Source organism: Thamnophis elegans, chromosome 10 (genome assembly GCF_009769535.1).
Source record: "Thamnophis elegans isolate rThaEle1 chromosome 10, rThaEle1.pri, whole genome shotgun sequence".
In the NCBI taxonomy this organism is placed as follows: domain Eukaryota; kingdom Metazoa; phylum Chordata; class Lepidosauria; order Squamata; family Colubridae; genus Thamnophis; species Thamnophis elegans.
In genome coordinates, this window is record NC_045550.1 from 33,906,717 (window position 1) to 33,929,403 (window position 22,687).

The 22,687-nt window shown below is 35.4% G+C and overlaps 1 protein-coding gene across 2 annotated transcripts in view; it reads right to left on the reverse strand.

The window, feature by feature from the left end:
* The window catches only part of LOC116513624 (glypican-5-like), a 347,795-nt gene that overhangs the window by 191,054 nt on the left and 134,054 nt on the right, over positions 1 to 22,687 (reverse strand). The window contains exons 4-6 of one of the 2 annotated variants that reach the window (XM_032224783.1): positions 9,510 to 9,640; positions 4,844 to 4,903; positions 3,873 to 3,998 (exon numbers count right to left, since the gene is read on the reverse strand). In XM_032224783.1, the coding sequence (XP_032080674.1) occupies positions 3,873 to 3,998; positions 4,844 to 4,903; positions 9,510 to 9,640 (317 nt within the window). The remainder of the gene's footprint in view (positions 1 to 3,872; positions 3,999 to 4,843; positions 4,904 to 9,509; positions 9,641 to 22,687) is intronic. The other variant, XM_032224782.1, reaches the window with a different exon arrangement.

Genomic DNA, 22,687 nt, shown 5'->3' on the forward strand with positions numbered 1-22,687 from the left:
CAAATCACTTTCAAAAAGCTTGCCAAGAAATCTGTAGTGGCTTGTCCAGATAGTCTTTGAGAATCAGACATGATTGAACAGAAGAAAGAAAGAAAGAAATTATACTAATACCAGGCACTTTATCTCTCTGTATTTTTTTTTATCATGTACCTTATATTCAACATATTCATAACCCACTTCATGCAATGCATTTTGCATTATTTAAATTAGGGGTTTAAATCCAGACTGATTTATTGTTTCTGATTATTCAGAAGCAAGTTGCAATATTGGATGGTAGCCTTGATTGTTCTTTATTCCCCTACAGCAATGGTAAAATTTAGTTCCACTAAATTCAATAAAAATCAGGATGCAATCATGGATTTGACATCTGGCATTTTTTGAAACTAGAACCTCCTGTCGCTATTGTTTTGCAAAGCAAAATTATTACTACTGCAATTTTTGGCCATGGACAGCATGGGAGTCCATGGCATTGTTTGCTATTTTACCATAAGAAATTAATGGAATCTAAATTCAGACATTTTGCAATTCTCAGTAATAGAAGAGTAAGCAAGTAGGCCTTCAGTATTACGCTTCCTTCTGTGCTTTGATGAAAGTAATTCCTGTATATGTATCACACATATGGCACGCTGAGTGCAGCACAGCAGCCATCAATGGTACTTTATCTATTAGCAAAGAGTCACTGTTGTGTTTCCCAGAAGCATTCTGAAAAGGTGTTTCATTTGCAGCTTCACATAAGTAAACTCCAAAAATCCATATATAGCCTGAATATTCAATAGCTCAAAAACATATGCTTAAAACATGTCAAGCTTCATATGAAAAATGTCCTTGCTTGTTTGATCATATTGCAACAGCTGTATAACTACTGTTTGCTCTTTCAAATGGAATTCTAAGATGCATCAATTTGAGTTTCAGTGTAACCTTTTGGTTAGCTACTGAACTGTAAAACCTGACATCAGATTGTCTTGGTGAAATATATGCTACCTCAATGTCAAGTAACAAAGATCCTTTATTTAAAACAATCCTTTGTCTGATTAAGTCACATTATTCTGATAAGTTAAATGTACATAACTAAATCGGCAGCAAACACGTTCAAAAATTGATCTAGAAAGCAAATACACAGCAAAGCGGCACACAGAAAGACGCAGATGTAAGGATTGTTATAGGTAATATTTTCATGCTATGATGCTGCCAGGGACAAAAATGATCTTTATTAAAATGGAGAAGTCAAAGAGTGTTTGTTATATGTATATGTTATATGGATTACACCAAGTTAAATACCAGTTCAGCAGGAATTTCATGATACATCATTCAGCTATGTCCCTTTGCCCTAACTCATTAAGGGTACATATTTGTTTAAATTCACAAATTAGAAAAAAAGATTATGATGATTTTTGAAAAATAAAATCTTTGCTAGGATGAATTTGTTGTGTTGCATAGAGCATGAGGAGTATGACTGTGGCAGCTGTTGCCACTACTGAGAGAGTTTAAAGCCTACCAGGCTTTAGAAATGAAGAAAGGGAGCTGCTACAGAAGAAAAGAATTCATAACTTTGTCCAAGACTTTCTCAACTATAAACAATCCAGTTTCCTTTCCAAATATTCTCCGTCTCAGTGCCTGAATATTCCCATTTCCCACTACTGATCTTAATCATGGTTAAGAATAATACTTCATGTAGATAAATTCCACTTTGCTCTTTAAAAATGTATACATTAAGCCCACATTCATTGTCATAAGTCACAGCATAAATAATATTTAAGGTCATCTTAGAAAAACAGGAATTTTTTTCAGTTGACTTAAAAGAAAATAATAAAAGAAAAGCCATACAAATCTTGTGATCAGGAAATGGAATTTTTTGTTGGGATCATACTTTCATAGCTAACATTTAGGGCACAGGATTGTGTTTGTTTTTCTGAAATGTACTGTTGCTGACAAACAAAATAGAATTATTCCTACTCTGTAATTGTATTCATATTACATTGTTTGCCAAATGCAATCTACTAAGATTCATATTTTCAGCCAAAGAGGCAAAGTACTGTATTGATAATTTTTTCATTTATTTCTTTACTTTTTATTTGCAATTCATTATAATGTTATGGTATACAGCAAGATTTACATTGTAATATTACATCTTGATTATCTTAGCTACCCAGAAGGGCAACTTTGTAGATGCTGGATGCTTCCAAAGTCATTCAAATTTGAAATCTTTTGAATGATTTCAATTATTCAAATCATATCATCCTTTTAAACAGTTCCAAGATAGAACCATTGCCTATTTATTGCAACATATTTTATTTTTTAAATGCTGGTGAATTAAAAAAACTCTCAATCTACCAAGAGATTGTATTGTATTGTATCGTAGAGCTGTAATGGTGCAATGGTTAGAATGCAGTGTTGCTGGTTAATTCTGCTTATTGCCAGGAGTTTTATCCTGACCGGCTCAAAGTTGATTCAGCTTTCCATCTATCCAAGATCAATAAAATGGGGACCCAGATTGTTGGGGCAATATGCCGACTCTATAAACTCCATAGGGGTTGCTGTAAAGCACTGTGAATCAGTATATAAGTCTAAGTGCTATTGTTATTGCATGTGGAGTCCTTTGGAAAACATTCTAGAAACTATCAGCCTTTTGAGACAAGCCTTCCAGACAAGAAGCATATCCATAAGTACTAGCTATAATTTTATTAAAAGATTAAATTAACAGAATCTTGAAAATATGAAAATACATTGTGCCTTTCCAATGCAAGAAACTAACCATAAATCTTCCTAGGTATTTGTCATACGCCCGTTCCTTCTATGAACTTATCTGTCACTTGGCTGACTATTTGTGTAATCGTATCTCTTCTTCCTGTCTACTAACATCATCCCCACATACCATTACAAAATTTCAGTTAGCTCAAACTAGAATTAACTGACTGTTCGTTGATCCTGATCCATAAACCTATTTGCCACATACACTGGCTTTAATCCATTTCTATATCCAATTCAAAATGCTCTATTTGATCTTTAGAGCCCAATTTTTTGTGTGTTTTATTATAAACTATCTTTAAAACATTTAAATAAATTAAAACATTAAAATATGATCATATTATCATTTTTAAAATGCTATAAAATAAATTATGAATATTCAACGGTATCCAAAAACTATTGCAGTGGAACATCTCATCAAATGAAATATTACAATGTTTAATATGAAGGAAATGATTAATATAGGTTGCCATTCTTTATCTACTTTATTCATATTTTAGCTCTTGTATTTCATTTCAGTCTTTAACCAGGAAACAATAAAACTCTCACCAAAATTGCAAAACAAATTATTTCATTTGTTTCCTTATCAACCAGCTAAAATAACACTATGTTTGTTTTCAGTGAACTTATTTCGAAGATCTAGCTAATATGCCTTATCTACCCTTTAACACGTAACGTCATTTTCATTATAACTTTATGATTCAGAAGAACTAGCAAGAAGTGCATAAAATCTAAACTTACATATTTCATGAATAATTAGGACTTACGTATTGTCTCTTTAAATGCAAATTAAAAAAAAACTGTGTCACAATTTTCTCAGCCAAGTTGGCTTGTCTTGTTGATAGACTCAGAGATTCACTAATGTTTCTACCCAAATATATTGTAGTTGGAAACAGTTTATGATATGAAGAAGCAAGGTCATTCAGATTTCAGAGATGAAGACACTTCTGCAACATACTGTAAGTATAAGATATCTCTTTTTGATAACTTGAAAAGCACCATTCAAGTGGTATTCCCAATCCAGAAATCCATCCAATTAAAATATCTTTTTGAATATCATACTAGAAAGATCAGTGGAAACAGATGAATTTCAAACTTAGTATTTTTTAGAAATCTTTCACAATTACCTTTCTACCACATCTTGACCATTCCAGCAAGTTGAGCTGTCTTTCATCACGAGATCACCTTCACAAAGCCTTTCTGTCAAAGATGCATAAAAAGTTCTGGATCGTTTCATATAACTGATAAATTCCCTAGAAATTAAATACAGAATATTTTTTTAAATCATTAACTATACATTTATTTCTTCCTTCTTCTTAATAATGCAATAGTTGAGATTCAAAGATCCCTCAAGTTTATTTAAAAAGTGGATGAAGAGATAGCTGTTTCATACTTCATTAAATTCTAATTCATCACTTGAACTAGACAAATTAAATCATATTTAAGATGTCAATTGATCAAATTCATGAGCTAAAGTAATGTTGAAGTGGAATAATATATTATTTCTGCCTCCCTTTTTATGTAGAAATCTGAGCATGATAGAGAACAAAGTAAAGAAGATCCAATGGGTTGCAAAAGCCAAATTTGTAGCTCAAAATTCTTAAGTAAAGATAGTATTTACATGAATTGTCATGAACTATTGAAACATCTTAGCATTTCATTTAAATTTTTCATTTTTTAAAAAAGATGGAATTGTTGGACAATATATTTTATTTGACAGTGTAAACAGATATCCATCTTGATGCACAGTATCTCTAAATAAATCTGTTTCCTATTCATATCTATGCCACCCTGTTGGTATGTTGATATTTTAAAAATTGCAGAGAGGAAAGTTTGTCCCAAATAATTTCTAAAGCACAAATCAAACTCTGAAATGTGTATCCACCTGTTGGATTTGTATTTGACAGTATTTTCCAATTTAGATTTTAGGGGTCATAATTTAATAACTTTTAGAGAGCCATACTTTGCCCGAACTTGATAAATGAATATTAAAATTATATTATGGTAATGTTAAATGAACCTTTCTCTTTTTAGAATGTATGAAGACCCTTCATTAAAATGAAGAGACAAAGGTATGTTGACTTCTTTGCATTCTTACCGAGACATTTTTTTCAAACTTCTGGATTTGTCATTCTTTGAAGATTTCAGAGGCAGAGAACTGGAATAGGCCAAGGAGAATAGCCAAGGGGAAAAGAGGGAATTCAGGTAAATGAAGAAAGAAATGAGAAACAAAACGTAATAAATTATTTGAAAGAAAAGATAAACATGCACAGGATTACATCAGAAAAGAATAACTCCTATTAAAATATTCTTCAACCTATACTTTAAATATAGTGTAGTCCATGCCCCCTCTATTGAGGATTTGGATTGTTTACTAAATCGTATGGAAATACATTTATTTCTTTAAAAACAAAAAAATAGATATGACTATAAAATAAAGCATACAATAATGCAAATAAATCTTTTTATTTCTGACATATCCAAATGTCATGTTAAAAACATTATATCTGAGAACTATATAAAACATGAAATATGGATGAAAACAAATACTTTTGATGGGAAAGCAATGATTTTCAGGGGCACCCAAAATCAGCTGGTTTATAAGGAAATATAAAATTGAGTTGCCTCTTGGGTATTATGAAATGGCTGCAGCTACATAGATAAACAAATAAGTACAAGTCTTTTTGCTTGTTTTAAACAAGCATGAAGTATCACAATGTATTCCCAAGAATTTTATGTCAGTGGTGGAACATATAGTTCATATCAAGACATGCTCAAGTTTAGTCCCTGGAGTCTATAGGTAATCCTGGGAAAGACTGTCTTGACAGTACATTTTGTTTTATGTGTTGTGTTTCTTTTTTACAATGATGTATATTTCTGGATTAAACTTTCAAACTTTGTTTACCATCCAGAGTAACTGTGGCAAGATATACTACCCTATAAATAAAATGAAATAAAGAAAGAAATTGGAATAATGAAAACTTTACAAATTTGAACTACCGTGTTTCCCCGAAATTATGACATGTCCTGATAATAAGGCCATGCCATATTTTTCCTGTGGGCAAAAATATACGCCCTTCCCCAATAATAAGCCCCCTGGACAACCCCCGTCCAGCCAAGCAGAGCGCCACTCACCAGTCTAGCAATATCCTGAAGGTGCAAAGCCGCAGGAGCCAGGAGGAGGGGGGCAAAGGCGCTCACATTGCTTGACGCCTTTGGGATACTGCTAGGTTGGTGGGTGGTGCTGTGCCCATCTGGAGCGGGGGGTTACCGGTCAGCTTCTCTCACAAGCAGCCACCCAGCAACGCACCCTTCCAGCCAGGCAGGGCTGCGATGGTGGTGGCAGTGGGGCCACGGCGGCGGCAGCCTTGCCCAGCCCTGCAGGGAGAGCTGGGAATGGTGAAGCTGGGAGGCACGTGAGCTGGAGGCAAAACAAGTGCTCACACAATCTCTCTTTCCAGCCGGGCAGAGTGCCACACGGCTTAGCGCCTTTGGAATATTACAGAGTGGCACTCTGCCCGGCTAGAAAGGGGGGTTACTGAGCGGCTGCTCATGAGCGTGGTCACCTCATGGCGGCTTTGTTTCACTGCTGCAACAGTGCAACACAGCCGTTTCCCCTGAGGCTGTGCCTGGCTCTTCAGGTGCAACAGTGCAACACAGCCGTTTGCCCCTGAGGCTGTGCCTGGCTCTTCAGGTGCCCGCTCACAAGAGTGCAGCCACCCAGCAACCCAAACCAATAAGGTCCCCTGATAATAAGGCCCAAGCAAAATTTGGGGGGGAGGTCAAAAGAAAATACGACCCTGTCTTATTTTCAGGGAAACACGGTAGTAACGTCCAGAACAGTTCAGTTTCCAGAAGCCCCAAGATAAAGAAGCCCTTGATGTAAACTCAACTTCTGGTATATACATGGACACAACAATTTAAGCAGAAGGTTGGCAGCGTTACAGAACTGCTCACCAAATATCTTCAGGGAATTTTTTAGCTGCAATCTAGTTTATAGCTCTGATAGATGAGTCATATACTATCTACAGGGCGGGGCATAACCTTTTCCTAGGGGGTCACAGCAACACTTGTAATAACAACACAAATAATTCATACACCATTCGAAAGCCCATCAAAAACTGAGTTTATTGACACGATTTAATAGTCAGTATGACCACCATTAGCCCTTCGAACAGCATTCAAACGAGGTGGATAAGAACACAACAAATCTTCAAACAGTTCCGTTCGATTTTCCAGATTTTTCAACACAGTTTCCAAATTCATTCTCAAAGTTTCAACCGAATATCGATTTTGACCTTGCTCCTGAATCATCAGAGCTTCCACTTCATCCTTAATTATGGCCCCAATGTTCTCTGCCGGATTGAGATCTGGCGAATTTCCCGGCCAGACGTCATTGCCCCAAAATTCGACATTGTTTTCCTTTAACAATTGCTGAGTCGCATTTGCACGCATGCAAGGAGCTTTGTCATGAAGAAAGACAGCCTCACCAACCACCAAGACATTGTCTGGATCACTGAGAAATGGAATGACATTCTCCAATAAAATTTTCTCACGGAAATAACTGCCATCCCAGGATTCCCCTTTATCCTTCAAAACCCAATGCAGTTTCTTGGCTGTGAAAATGACGAAAATCCCGATGCAAGTCGGATTGCGAACGATTTGTCGATATCGTTCATGTTTGGCGATGTCGTCGACGTCTTTAGCCCAAATTCGATCGTTCTGGAAATTCGGTTTTCGAATGGCATAAACGAAGAATTCGTCAGATGGCGCCAAATGAAGAAAATCTTCCTCGGTCCATTCAGACAACCAATCGCACAACCAAAGCCGATCTTGAACGTGTGTTTGAGTTTTCAATGGTTTGCAAATGACGTGGAATGGCTTCAAACCTTCTCGTTCTCGATATCGGCCGATTGTCCTTTGATCAACTCGTTTTCCACGAATTTGAAGGATTTCTTGGGCCACTTTTCGGTTTCCTTTTCGTTGTTTGCGACTGCCAGTTGCAATGATGGCTTTGCTTTCTTGGGACAGTTGCAGAGGACGCCCTTCTCCAAATTTTGTGAAACATTCTTGGGCTGTTTTGTTCCAATTATCAGTAACCCAATCCGGATGACGTTTCAATTTGTTTGCAATCCATTTTCGATTGATAAACGTCGCTCCAGCATCGCGAGCCTCTCGAAAGGCAATGCATTTTATTCTGTCAATGATCCTTTGTTCTTCCGAATCGAATTTTCCAGCCATTCTTAAAGCAAATTTAACATTTAATAGCTCATTCAATTCAGTTTTTTATGGGCTTTAAAATGAGGTGTCGCGGAAGTTGTAAACTGCTGTCGATCTTGCTGTGACCCCCTAGGAAAAGGTTATGCCCCACCCTGTAAGTACTAATGGGGTCTGACACTGTGTCAATTTTTGAAATTGCCTTGTTTACAGTATTCCTTATGGGAAATATATAAGAAGATGCTTATATTGCCCAGAATATCACCTTTATAATTCACTATTTTTTAAAATAAAAAATAAAAAATGACCCAAGTGTATGAAATATTTTTTTACACAGTCACAGATTTAAGATGTAGTACCATGCATGTAATGCCTTCGCCCTTGTGATTTCAAAATGCACTGTCTCTTAATACTGAAACTATTAGGTATATTTAAAAAAAGGTATTTACATTGCTTATACATTTCTGCAAGACAACAGCCACTCCCAGGTTCTGCTTAATAGATATATCATTGCATGCATAGCTATGGTTAATTAGAACAGCATGAAACTTTCTAACAAGCCAGCCATGTCCCAGAGAAAAAGGTTTCACAAAACTAGAAAGATATGGGAAATGGAAAATAAGGGCAAACAGCAGTAAATAAGAAATTACTATTTTCAGAAGACACATTAGCCATAAGGATAGAGCAAAGGAATCCAAGAAGTAAAATCTTAAACTGATAATATCACCATCTTGGAAAATGGTGTAAAAGGCAATCATAAACTTTTTTCTCTATCTGTATAATTATTTAGCTGTCACTTGCTGATTTACACTACAGCAGTGGAGAACACAACTAGCCAATTCACTTAAGAATCACTCACTTCAGCTGGTTCAGATATCTTAGCAAGTGACAGCAAAATCATTTAAGTTAACTGAGTCTAAGTGGTTGAAGTAGGACCTACTATTTAAACAAAGTTAAGAATTTTCAGTAATTCAGAGCTGATGTTAATTTACATTGCCAGTTGCAAATTACTGAAATATCTAAGATTTTAACCTCTAGGCCATGTTTCTACTATTGATTTTATCTCAGTTCCTTTCATCATCAGTGTATGCTTAGTTAGAAACCTGAAAACTGTAGGCACTCCACTAGTGTAAGCTACAGCCTTGCTAATTTTCTATTCTATATCCTGATTTTACAACTGATTTTACACATCAAGATATTTATTGTCAGATTTTCTATTCAAGGTTTTATGCCCATCAATTACTGAAATCAATGGCTCCTTGACTGGATTGCCTTAGATTAATTAAAGATCTATAACTCTATATATTTAACTCAATACTAATTACAGATAGGCTTTTTCCACAGTTAATATACATTTGTTTAATTCATTTATTGTAATTAAAAAGTAAAACATGACAGTTCTTTCCAGTTTGTTTTTCATCTGTTTGAAAATCAAGGGTCTTTAATACATGATGAAAATGTGGGAGAATCAGAATTACTCTCATCATCATCATTTGGGGAAGCTTTCACCCAAAATTTATAAGGAAACATTTTTCTTTTCAAATTACCTCCTTTTATTGTTAATAGTTATTGAGTGGGCCATTGTTTGAGGTGGTCTCTCTATTTCCTTTGCTTGAATTATGCTGTCTGGCAAAGATTTCACTTCTTTTTCTTCTGGATGTCCACATACTTTATCTACCTGTAAGAAGACAGGAAGGGGGAAAAATGACACCAGATCAGAACTAGCAAACATAATACAAAATTACAGCATAATAGTGTTGCTTAGAGTTTTGCATTTGAAGGAGAAAAGGTCCTTTGGATCACTCAAGGAGATTCACATAGCACCTGTCAGCAGCCCCCTCAAGCAGCTGCATCTTTTCCAAGGATCACACAGTTGCCTTTCCTAATTGCAGCATAATCCTGGGTTGAAAGAACTGCCAACAGGTGGTATATTCATACCCATCCATATTTTTGTCTTTGAATCCAAAGATCTGCACAACCATACATAGTCAGTATTTTTTAGATCAAGGTTGCTCTTGTTTTGGAGTGGCAAACAAAGAATAATACTTTAAGCAGTAAAAGAGGCCAAGGGGAAACAAAATGTTATTTAACTAAAAGGTACTTACATTTTAATTACACCCTTATAGTTTTGACTCAGCACTAGATCATATGTTCCATTACTAGGGAAAGATAGTATGAGCCACGGTTTGGGTTTAATGGAACAATCCAAGACAGGAAATTGCTATAGAATTATGATCACTGAGAATATTATTGAAACTCAGCTGAGCTGGAAGGGGAAAATCTTTTTCCCCTCCCATAATTACAATGAAGCATTGAAAGGGAACTCCAATGCAAGATGCATAATCCTCAGGCTGGTATAAATTAGGAATCCAATTCTAGAATAAATGTTCCAAGATTTTGCTGCCTTTGACTAGTAAGAATACTTACTGGTGTAATCATATATCCATGAAGCTTTACATGGGCACAAGCAATAGGCCTGTGCAAAATAGGCACAACCCATCTTATTGTTTAATTTGAGATGGTTCCCAAACTACCAGTGAAGCAACAGAGGTTGACATGCTTCATGTGAAATGTCAAAGCAGCACTGATCCATTCCAGCTGGCTACTTTGCAAATGGCTTCTCTGTATGTGCTGTATATATACAGAAGACCAACGAAGAGCCAGAGAAGCTGCTGAAGCAAAGTTCAACTGCTCTGAACCATAAGTAAAAGCACCATGCTGCTTCACTTCATGGATCCATTTCAATGAAATTGAACCACTCCAGTGAAACGTTGAATAAGCGATACAAAGGTCAAATGATTGCAGCTGGTGGAATTCTTTTTCATTGACACAGAACCTTTCCCCACTGCTGAGTTAAAGTATTATCACCCAACCTTGTGTTGGCAGAAAACTATACAGGCATGAAAATTGCTACCCCTATTGCCAATTCCTTATACTACCTCTCTTCCAAGTCCCCACTGAATGACATTGTCCTGATTATGCATGTATAGTGTGTGATTAGAACAAAATATTAGTTTAATTCTCCATCTTTTTATGGCCCTTCCCACAGTTATCTTGAGGCTATGGTAAAAAAAAGGATAACTAAATATGTAGCAAGGTTAGATGCAAAAAAGACAAAGAATTGTGTACCACCTAAATTTCTTTTAGTCTGTAAATCTGAGAATCTATATTGCAGTGTAAAAGAGCTAACCAGAGAATGCTAGCTTCGCTCAAAGGAGGAAAGAGACTGATGTGGGATATGGCAAGGTTCCCCTTCTGGCATGCAGTGTTTCATATCAAGACTTTCTCTCCAAAATTTGCATTAGCATAGTAGCAATTTAGTGCTATGTTGAATAGCTGGTTGAGTTGAATAGAATTTCAGATAGCAGAAGGGAAAGTGGAGATACATTTAATAAAATTAAGAATATATCAAAGAAAGAAGAAAGCAAAGATGAAGCAGCTTTAAGCCAGTTTCCTATACTAGTTAAAAATTGGATCAGGTTAGACTCTGGCAAGCTGCCAATGATCTTCAACCCAACCAATTCCACAGAGTTATTGCTGTGGATATAAAAATAAAGAATGCCTTCATATGCATTTCCTTGGAGATAAATGCAATAAATAAATGTATAAGGTCTCTGCTGGAGTAATGACTAAATTGCAACAAAAGCTGTCAGTGACATTATTGCTAAACTTAAGCTGTCATTGCTCTGTATTATATTGGGTGGGATGTGGAAATGTGATAATGACCCAAAGTCATAATGTTGAGTCATTATACTATTAATAAAAATGCTACTGATAAAAACCAGAACTGTAGCTTTCTATCAAATAACACTTATGTATGTTGCTATATACATTGTTGGCTATTTGTGTCATGGCAATGTCTCACTGGTAAGTGTGACTGTAATCTAACATTCTTACTGATGCCTTTTTCTTATTTTTTTCTATAGTAGGTCTATAGATGTTTTTCTAGGTAAACCTATAGATTTGCTTACATTATTGGTTTGCAAATCAGGAGTGGCATAATTGTCCTAACAGAATGCTTCAGATTTGCCCATCCTTGTCTAAACTCTGCAGTTCACATGCAATCTAGTCCATGATCAAATCCACACTGAAGTATAAGATCCATTTACAAGATAGCAAGATGGAAAAGGATGATGTTCCTAGAATCCATTCCACCATTACTTTTACAAACCCAATCTATCTGCAGACTGAAGAAGTACTTAAGATTCTTGCAGGCAGTACCACATTTGCAACTCGTCAATGCTGCAAGTACTGCAGGGCATAAAACTGAGAATTGCAGCCGTGCAGTGAGACTAAAAGCCTCATGACCAGACAATATTTAAAGGATGATGACAATCTGAACAAGGATATCTGTAAGATCAAGTAGCAATCATTCTTGACTGTCAGCCTCTACCTTATTAGTTGCGACATTTGGTTTGGATATTGACAATCAGCAAAGGTTATGCTTAAGGGTATAATTACCACGGTCCAGTAAATAAATAAAAAATCTATGGGGAATCAATCCAATAAATCCCCTTAAAAGCTTTCAAAGTATGAAGTAACTCTTCAGAAAGACAACATGAAGAAATCAATTCAAATAATGTTCATTTTAATTTAATTCTGGTTCTGTCATTTTGAAAAGTAATTACATTGAGATATATGTGTTTTAGCACCCATGCTCTATTTTATGTAGGTGAAATTAAAATGATCAAAATGTTACTGAAAGTAATTTGTCACCTTTTTTTTTATACACAAGGAAACATTTTGATTCTTCAAAACTATGTCATTCAAACATAATGTGGAAAAGCTGTCTTATAAAACTATGTTGAACAACAGTTCTTCCATATTTTTTAAAAAAATATTTTGACAAGACCTTAATCAGTTACATGTTGAAGTCTTTTGCCTCCTAGCTTGGTCTAGTACATTCTTGCCATTGGAAACCCAATCCTTCTGATGCTGGAAAAAGTAATTTCATATATATGTAGGCCTAAGTTTATTTTTTTGAGTAAAGAAGCATTCTCAACACATAGATTGTTTCAGTTCATGTTGGGGATGGAGTACTACACAGACATTCTAGGAATGGAGTTAGGTGCCCCTCAAGGTCTAAATCAGAGGTGGGTTCCTACCGGTTCGCACCTATTCGGTAGAACCGGTTCGTCAAATCTACCAAACCGGTTAGAAGAGGTTCCACCAGTGGACCCGGAAAGAAGGCCACACCTACAGAAGAGGTTCCAAAATTTTTTGAAACCCACCACTGGTCCTTGTATATGATTATTCTACACTATCATGCTCATATTTATAAAACTCAGTGCCTCTGTGAAAGGTAAGGATGACTACTGTGTTTGTGGTGCAATCAGAACATTGCGTGTGTTGAAGTTGTTTTAACACAAACCAAAGATGCCTTTTAGAAAACAAGTTTACATCATATTCTTATGCCTGCCAGTGCTGTGTGTGAGGTAATTTAAGGTGGTTCTGACAAGTGTCATCGGCATCTTCATATCTGGTCACATGGGCGGCAAGCCACTCCCATCCAGTCACATGGGCAGCAAGCCACTCCCACAAAGGAGGCCACACCCACAGAGTAGGTTCGAACAATTTTTGAAACCCACCACTGGTCTAAATTCATCCATTTCAGAAACATTTCAGTAAAGCTTATACATTAACAGAAACTGGAATACCTTTCTTCGTAATTGGTGATTCTGAAACAAGTGTGTAAAGCAAATTTATAGAAGCTTTCCTTCTGCCTTTATAATGCAAAACATTTTTTTAAAAAAAACATATAGGCTTGCAAAAGAAGACTGACATAGCTTTCCATTACCAATTAGATCCATAAATTTCCAGACAAGGAATTAGGATTCATAACTTGTTCAAGAAGCAGGCAGCCAGGCTATAACATTTTGAACTATGGCAATCAATTTTTGTTTGTTATAAGATAATCAAAGTGATAGTTGTAAAAAAATGCACATAAAACTACTTTAATCTTACCCTGAAACTGAATGCATTATAGAGTGAATGGTAGCTTGAACTACACATTTTTTAAATGCCAAAAATAGTATCACAAACCTTTGTATAAAATTGGTCTTTTAATTGTTTGAGCTTTGAACTAAATGTAAATAAGCTATTTTAAAAATCTATTATTAACATATAAACAATCACACAGTATGATGTTTCCTGGATAGAATAAAGATTATTAAGGAGACCATGAAAATGAATAATTTTTGTTTTTACAGTGTTTTAACTCATCCTTGTCTGGCAATATTAACTTTTATATTAACACTTAATCAGAATGTTTTCAAAGACTATTTTCCATTAGAATGAGAAGTCCTAATTTAAAGACCAAAATCAAATGATGTGTTTGGAATAAGAGGGAATCCGTTTAAGTTCCAGCTTTAATATGATCTTAGAAATGTGTACTTTCTTAATCATTAATTGTAAATCAATTGTATCAGTCATGTTCAAATTTTAGTGATGACAGTAAAAATGTCATTTCTTATAGTCAACAGCTTAAAAATTGCCTACAAGATTAAAAAAAAGATATTACCTTATTAAAACAGAAAATAGCAATTTAAAAACCAACCCACCAGTGTGACAGTATTTGCTACAAATTTCAAGAGACCTGGATTAAATTATCAGTATACGAAGATGGCATCAGACAAAGCATTATTTACATGCAGCTATAGAGGGTTGTTGTAGTGATATGAATTGTTTTAGAAGGATTATTTTAGAAGAAGTAGAGATGTTATGATATTAGCTAGGAAAGAATAGTGAAAGGAGAAGGTGGTATTTGTTGTATGGTTGTTGTGAAGAAAGCTAAGGTATGGCACAATGTGACAAAATCCAAAAAAGAATGAAGGCTGAAAGACTCTCATCTTCACATCACGTAGCCCTACAATGATAGTAGCAACAGTGACACAGCAGTGACAGCAAAGAGGCAGCTTCCATATTGTCCTAAACTTTGGCAAGCCAGAAAAACAATGCACTGGTTATGATTGCTCCAGCTACAGTCATAGGAAACTGAGGCCCAGACAGTCAGATGGAGTTATAGCTCAGCACACAGTTCATTGAAATCTGGTGGAGTTGGAAAAAAAAACAAATACTATGTGTAGACTCTTCCAAATAAGCCATTACTAGATGAGCTAATTCTACTCTATTGTAAGGCTACATTGACAGAATCTTTCAAGTATAAAGGTACACCATTTTAAGCAGCTGATCAATTAGGGCAGGTCCTTCCTAATTCCTTCTTCTGACCATTGATCTTCTGGGGGCTCCTGCTTTTTTGTGTTTGTTGTCTGATTGTTTACTAGGCATATCTCTCCCCCACACTTTTTTATGAGGGATAGTGTCCTGTGGAGTTTGTTTGATGAGTGAACCTGTAGAGGTTGGTTTTTTTTTTAGATAGAAATGTTGTGAGGAAGGGCAATGTTGTTAAGAACAAACCAGTAGGTAAACTGGAATGGCGGTATCAGATAGGCAGAAAAGTGGCTGACACAGCCGCAAATACACTTCTGCAAGCAGAAAATGGTGAGGGTTGAGAGGGGAAATTAATGAAAAATATATTCTTGATAATTAAAAAAATATTATTTCTGACTAAGCCATGCTGTAACAGTTTATAAAAATGTATTTTTACAAATTAACTTCATCTCTTTTTTTGATACAGTGACCAATTTAATCAATTCGAAGAATGTGGTGGGCATTATATACGTTGACATCAGGAAAGCATTTGACAAAGTCTTTCATGATTCTAGTAAAAAAAATGGCAAAATGTGGTGTTTATTATGCTGTTATTAAATTAATAAATAACTGTTTGAACAATTGAATCCAATAAATGTTCATTAATAATGCTGGATTAAGCTAGAAGGAAATCTTAATTAATGTATTCCGGACCAGTGGTGTTCCATTTATTTATAAATTATTTTATAATTTAGAACATGTGATTATCAAATTTGGGGATGACATGGGAAACAATTTAGATAGCATAATCCAGTTTCAAGAAGTTTTTAACAAGCTGGAACAAGTAGTAGAAACCAGCATGATTATTTTTATATAATATAGAATAACAGAGTTGGAAGGTACCTTAAAGGTCTTCTAGTCCAACCCCCTGCCTAAGCAGGAAACCCTACACCTCTTCAGACAAATGGATATGCAACATCTTCTTTAAAACATCCAGTGTTAGAGCATTCACAACTTCTCGAGGCAAGTTGTTCCCCTGATTAATTGTTCTAACTGTCAGGAAATTTCTCCTCAATTCTAAGCTGCTTCTGTCCTTGATTAGTTTCCAACCATTGATTCTTTTTCTACCCTTAGGTACTTTGGAGAACAGTTTGACTCCCTCTTCTTTGTGGCAACCCCTGAGATATTGGAACACTGCTATCATGTCTCCCCTAGTCCTTCTTTTCATTAAACTAGACATACTCAGTTCCTGCAACAATTCTTCATATGTTTTAGCCTCCAGTCCCCAAATCATCTTCTCTGCACTCTTTCTAGAGTCTCCACATCTTTTTTACACTGTGGTGACCAAAACTGAATGCAGTATTTCAAGTCTGGCCTTACCAAGGTATTATAAAGTGGTATTAACACTTCACGTGATCTTGATTCTATCCCTCTGTTATGTAGCCTAGAACTGTGTTGGCTTTTTTTCTCAGCTGCTGCACACTGCTGGCTCATATTTAAATGGTTGTTCACTAGGAGTCCAAGATTCATCTCACATTTACAACACAGTTACTCTCACAGTTTTTAATAGAAGGGGATATATGTAGCTCAGAGTTCTGGAATATGTGGCACACTCTGAGCTTGGTTGTAGTGTGGTGATGATGATGATCAGTTAGCTAATGAAATGTCTCCAAGCAACCAACCAAATTCAGCGAGCACCAAGAACCCAAAATATTTCAACAAAACCAAATTCAAAGTCCTACATTAGGGTAGGATAATTGAAAGGCATAAGTATAGGATGGAGAGGGACATATTGAGCAGTAGAATATGCAGTATCTAAGGTTTTATTGTATCAGATCATAAAATGAATCAACATTATGATACAGCTAAAAAAGAAGCAAATACAATCGCAGCGGAATCAACAGACACATAGTGTTAAGATTGAGAGAAGTCATTTTTCCTCTCTATTCTATGTTGGTTAAACTGCACCCAGAATACTACATGTAGTTTTGGGCACTACTATTAAGATAGACATTGATGAATTGGACAACATTCTGAAAAAGCATCCAACATAGTAAAAGAAAAAAAAACTATGAAAAACATTTAGAAGGTTGGCTAGAGAAGATAGGATAATGAAAATATATCCTAGCTTCTAAATATTGTCTTCCAGTTGTCATATTCTATGATTGTATGATTATAAGTGTTCCACTTATTAAATTTATTTCCTCCCCCTCCCATCTCAGTTCAAAGCAACTCTGGACAGCTTACAGCATTAAAAGCATTAAAATTATAAAATAAAAATATTTCTAAAACAATAACAATGGAAATTACAATGAAAAATAGAATTATAGTTAAGGGGAGAAAAGTATCCGCATCAACCACTTCCAGTGTGATGCTGCCCTTTGGGGCATCAAGTTATCTGGTTTTAGTTCATTGGCACCCTTTGTTATATGTGTGATAATATTACAACATCATTTGCACAGAGTAGTAAACATTTGCTGGAAGGTAAAAGTCCAGATTTTGCAAGACTCTTCTCAGGAATGAGTTGATAAGTAGATATGCTATTTCACAGCCTAGCTTAATCTCTTTTTATATCTCTTTTTGTGCTTCAAGATTTTTGCATTTCGGAGTTTGAGGGAGATTATGTATGGAACATTCAGGGAATTGATTTTGATATGGTTGTCTGAACCAATCGGTTATCCAAAAGAATGTAATTCAATTTTCCTAATGGAATCAATTATTAAAATCAGATCAGATCTGATTCGCATAGATTTAATTTGCTTTCTTCTCTTTATCTATTCCTGCCCCACCCCAGCTGAGAATTGGCCAAAACAGATTTAAAGTTCAGTATAACAAATATGACAAATTTGGCATTGCTCCTTTGGCAGTGGGAGTGAGTGCTATATATCACCTAACAGAAATTCTTTAATATACTTCTTAATCTGAAAGAACTATCCTTGTTAAAAATGCCAGTTGAATGCAGAATATATTTATTTATTTACACATAGCACTAAAAATTGGATCTGATTTGTCTTGAAGAGCATTAGGATAGTTTTCCATAAAAAGTAAAAATAAACTATAACTTATATACTGTAGGTATCAGACTTGTGAGGTAAATCAGACAGGAAATACCAAATGAAAGCCAGATGTGCTAATTCTACTTTATTGTAAGGTTACCTTAACGTAATCTTGTAAGTTTAAAAGTACATCTCTTTCCCCATCCCCTTTACAGCCCAAGAAACTGAAATGGAGGAGTCTCTTCTGTGCTTCTTGTTCACTCACATTTCTGCTGTAGGTTAAACTGTCTTTATCGGACTGTCCCCTTGACTGCATCTTTTTTCATTGCATCCCAAGATCATCCCAACACAAGAGATAAGCAGAACCATATTGTACAGCCTCACATTCCCCACACATACATATTTGCCTACATCCAAGAAACCATTTCCTAAACCTCTCCGTCTAAAATATCTTGCCATTTTCCAGAAGATTTTTTTAGCTTCTCAATTTTCTGTAGAAGTCCTATAATTAATTTAGCCAGGCTGGATGCTGAGACGCAAGACAGAGGTCGGAAAGAAATAGATAACAGCAAATTAGAGAGAGAACTGCTGTACACTCAGTGCTCATTAGAGTTACTAAGTCTATTTTGTTCCAAGCTCTATTTGCCCTGGTCTTTGTTAAATTAAAGACAACAAATCTATTCTGTATAACTGTAAATAGCTAAAGGATCTTGTCATTATTCATCTGTCCATAAATCATTCCTTCATTGGTTGTGTACTAAGAAATCTTGGAGGTTAATTCATGCAGTGCCTGGCTTGATTCCAATCCATTACATTAAGGAAAAAGTATTTTTCTTTTGGAATGAAAATTATGCCTGTGCTTATATTTCACATATAGATGTAACCTGCCTCATATATTTTGAACCTAAGAAATGAACACATGCGTCCAGAGCACATTAAATCCATCAGTAATCATTGAACGAACTGAAAGACTTGCAGACTGTACTTTAAGAAAAAATAATGTTCCAATTGCTTAACTAGGAAACAAGACAACTTTGCAAAAGCAGATTATTATCCAATAAAGCTGCCAACACAAAGACTTAAGGTGTGTGTGTGTGTTTGTGTGTAGATCTAACCTTTTTAATCTGAAATCAACAGGATTGTTATAATTTCTGTATAATCTTGTTTATTTATTTCCACTTAATATTGTGAGAGAAATTGCATAAGTGCCGAAGAACACCCACATTTTGATCCACAGTCTGGGAGGTATAAATTAAGACATATTGGAAACTGCAAAGATCAAATGCTTTTAATTATGTCTAGTTGATCTCAGATAATATGGCAGTTGATTGGTTTCATCTGTAAAATGAATATGTGACAAGTTGCGGCACTACTTGATAGGGGTTTGGTTTTTAAAACTTTACAAAATCTTAAGCAAGCTTTATAATCCCTGCATGATGTGATGGATAAATTTACATGGAACTGGAGCTGACTAAGTGAATGCATTCAAAGAAAGTTATCTTGCTATATTATTTTTAAAAATGTGAAAATATGTTTTCCTATAAATTCATACCAGGGTTGAAATTCAGCAGGTTTTGGCAGGTTCTGGAGAACTGGTAGCAGAAATTTGAGTAGTTCAGAGAACCGGCAAATACACCTCTGGCTGGTCCCAGGAGTAGGTGGGAATGGGGATTTTGCAGTATCTTTCCCCTGCCATGCCCACCAAGCCACGCCCGCAGAACCAGTAGTAAAAAAAAATGAATTTCTGGTTCATACCTATATATTTCAGAATGGCAGATTCATTTTTGCATTTTCATTGAAACAGTGAGAATTGCTAAGAACAATGTTAACTTCCAGGTGCCGAATGGCAAACTAGTAAGTCTCCTAATGAGCAGACATTATGTAATTGGTAGGACTAAAGGACCAGTGAGTAGACTGGTCCCATAGAATCTTTCCAGATAAGGGACAGGAAATCACCTACTTGGCTCCAGTTGGCTGTTCCTCACAAGATGACAGGATAGCAATTTCCTATGGGTTTGTGTGCCAGGAAATGAAGGGAAGCCATCACATACTCAATGATAACAGACCCTTCTAAAGAACACTGTGTTTGCTATCCTCACTTTCTAATCATTTTTGGAAATTACCTATTAAACTAGTTTAAGGATAATAGATGAGAACAATAAGGTAAACTATAAGCAAATGGGTCAAAACAATAAATTAGTTACAAATATAATAAATGAAAAAAATCCTTTTTAAAAATAAACATGGTGTGTCAGAAATATATATTCTGGTATGAAATTCACTAGAAAAATCAATTATGTTTGGGAGAGTTAGCAGAATTAAAATGAAACCAGACCACCAAAGAACATGGTAACTGTATACATTAAAGCTGACACCAGCCAGAGCATAGAACTACTTAAAGAGGTAGTGCAAGATTGGAAGATGTGGTGAGACCTGGTCCATAGAATTGCCAAGAGTTAGACCCAACTGAATGGACATCATCATCATCTTTGGAAAAATAGTTTTTCTTTCTTTTAACTAAAACATGCTAATTGACAGTTCTAAGAAGAACTAAATATTTCAGATTATTTATTATTGTATTCATTTATTTAAAACATTGAAATAGCCACCCATCTTATAATCAACTCTATTTGTACATATCACCAATCACTAAGATCACATTTTTAGTACTTATTGTTCCATCTAGAAACTGAAGGAACCTCAAAAAATGTTAACAGAACTATTGTGGAATATATTGCTTGAAAATAGTGTATTCTTCTATTATACCATATATTCTGTCTGTGTGTGTGTGTTTGTGTGTGTGTGTGTGCATGTGCTTGTGTGTATGTGTAAAGTAGTGTCAATGCTGAACACATTAATTTAAAACTAAATCTTGCAGAAATGTTGAAATTTACACACACGCCAACTGAAATTCTTTCTGTTACTCTGGTCATCATGAATTTAAATAATCAGTCCTGAAATAGGAATTTATTTCACCTGCCTTAGACTTGCTGCATGATGTAAAGACTATGAAAATGGGTTCTACATCCTGTGGGAAACCTACATAAATTGAACACAGTATTTTCTGCAAGTTATCTTACCAGCTTGTAGGGGATATGGAAGAACAATTCCTTCTGTCAAACTATCCTCATATATTGCTGTGTTATTATGACTAGACTCCTTAATTAATATGGAAAAGTTAAATGTATCTTTTAAGGGTTAAATGTATATTTTAATGCAAAAATTTTAATGTAATATAAAATTTTATGAAGCTATTTTTTTGAAAAAAAATAGTTTTCATTTTTACATTTATTTTTAAATTCAGGTCTAGATATTGTAAGCCAGAGATTCACAATACGGTAGTGGCAACAGATAAAATTTTAAATAAAGAAATAAAATACAAAAAATAAAGACCTGACAATCTACATAGATTGGAGTTGGCAAAAATAAATACAGAAAAGTTGGAAAGTAAGGTGTAATGTTCTCAGCATATATGCATGCATGATGCTGGTACTAATGCTGTAAAAAAGAGGGAGGGAAGGGGAGGGGAAGGGAGGGAGGGAGGGAGGAACAGAGACAGAGACAGGCAAAATGTTAATATAGGATACCTGGATAATTTTAAAAACAGGAGTAAATGAAAAACATGCAAGGCCTTATTTATTTATTTATAGGTTGCCTTTTGGCAGTCGACAAAATTCCAGAAATGTAAAATATGAAAGTAATAAAACATACAATTGCTCAGAACATGATAACGATCTTTTTGAGGGGGAAATTGGAAAATTTTCTAGCGACCTTTGATGAAGCTAAGCTCTGCATTTAGCTGAATATATTTAAAATGAAAACTAAACCAAAACAGCTGTTGGAAGCACATACATAGCAAACATTTTCATTGGGAAAAATGATGCTTTAGGGCTATTTTGTTTTGGCTGAGTCTAACTAGACTGGCTTTCAGTGAATATCATTTCAATACCAAGATATTTACAGTAGCTGTTAGTGGCATCCGGTAGATCCATTTGGACTGTCAAGCTGGACAAAATGACATTGACTGAGTCAACTACACCAATGCTTCTTTTATGTAGCCAAGTAAGTGTGCTATCCCTTGATTTTTTTAAACAAAAATGGAAATGGCTTACTACAATTGAAAATTGGAATTATGTAAATGGCTCTAAATAGCTGTGGACAGACAATTCTCTTTTCTCCATAATTTTTACAATCCAACCAACAAGGCAGTGGTGGGATTCAAATAATTTAACAAACGGTTCTCTGCCCTAATGACCAGCTGTGTAGGCGGGCTCGATGGCCATGTGACTGGGTGGGCGCGGCAACTCAACGTCACTCACGTCGATGGGCGCTTCACCTTAACTGTTACAATGTAATAAGGGTTAACCGGAGAGGCAGTTTCTGTAAGCAGGGCAGTAAAGATTAGGCTAGAAACAACACCAGAATGTTTCCTTCCTTCCTTCCTTATAGGATTAGCCCTGTAAAGTGGAAAAAAACAAAAGGAGATTTCTTCCAACAACCGGTTCTCTGAACTACTTAGAAAGTTAACAACCAGTTCTCCCAAATCGGTGTGAACTGGCTGAATCCCACCACTGCAACAA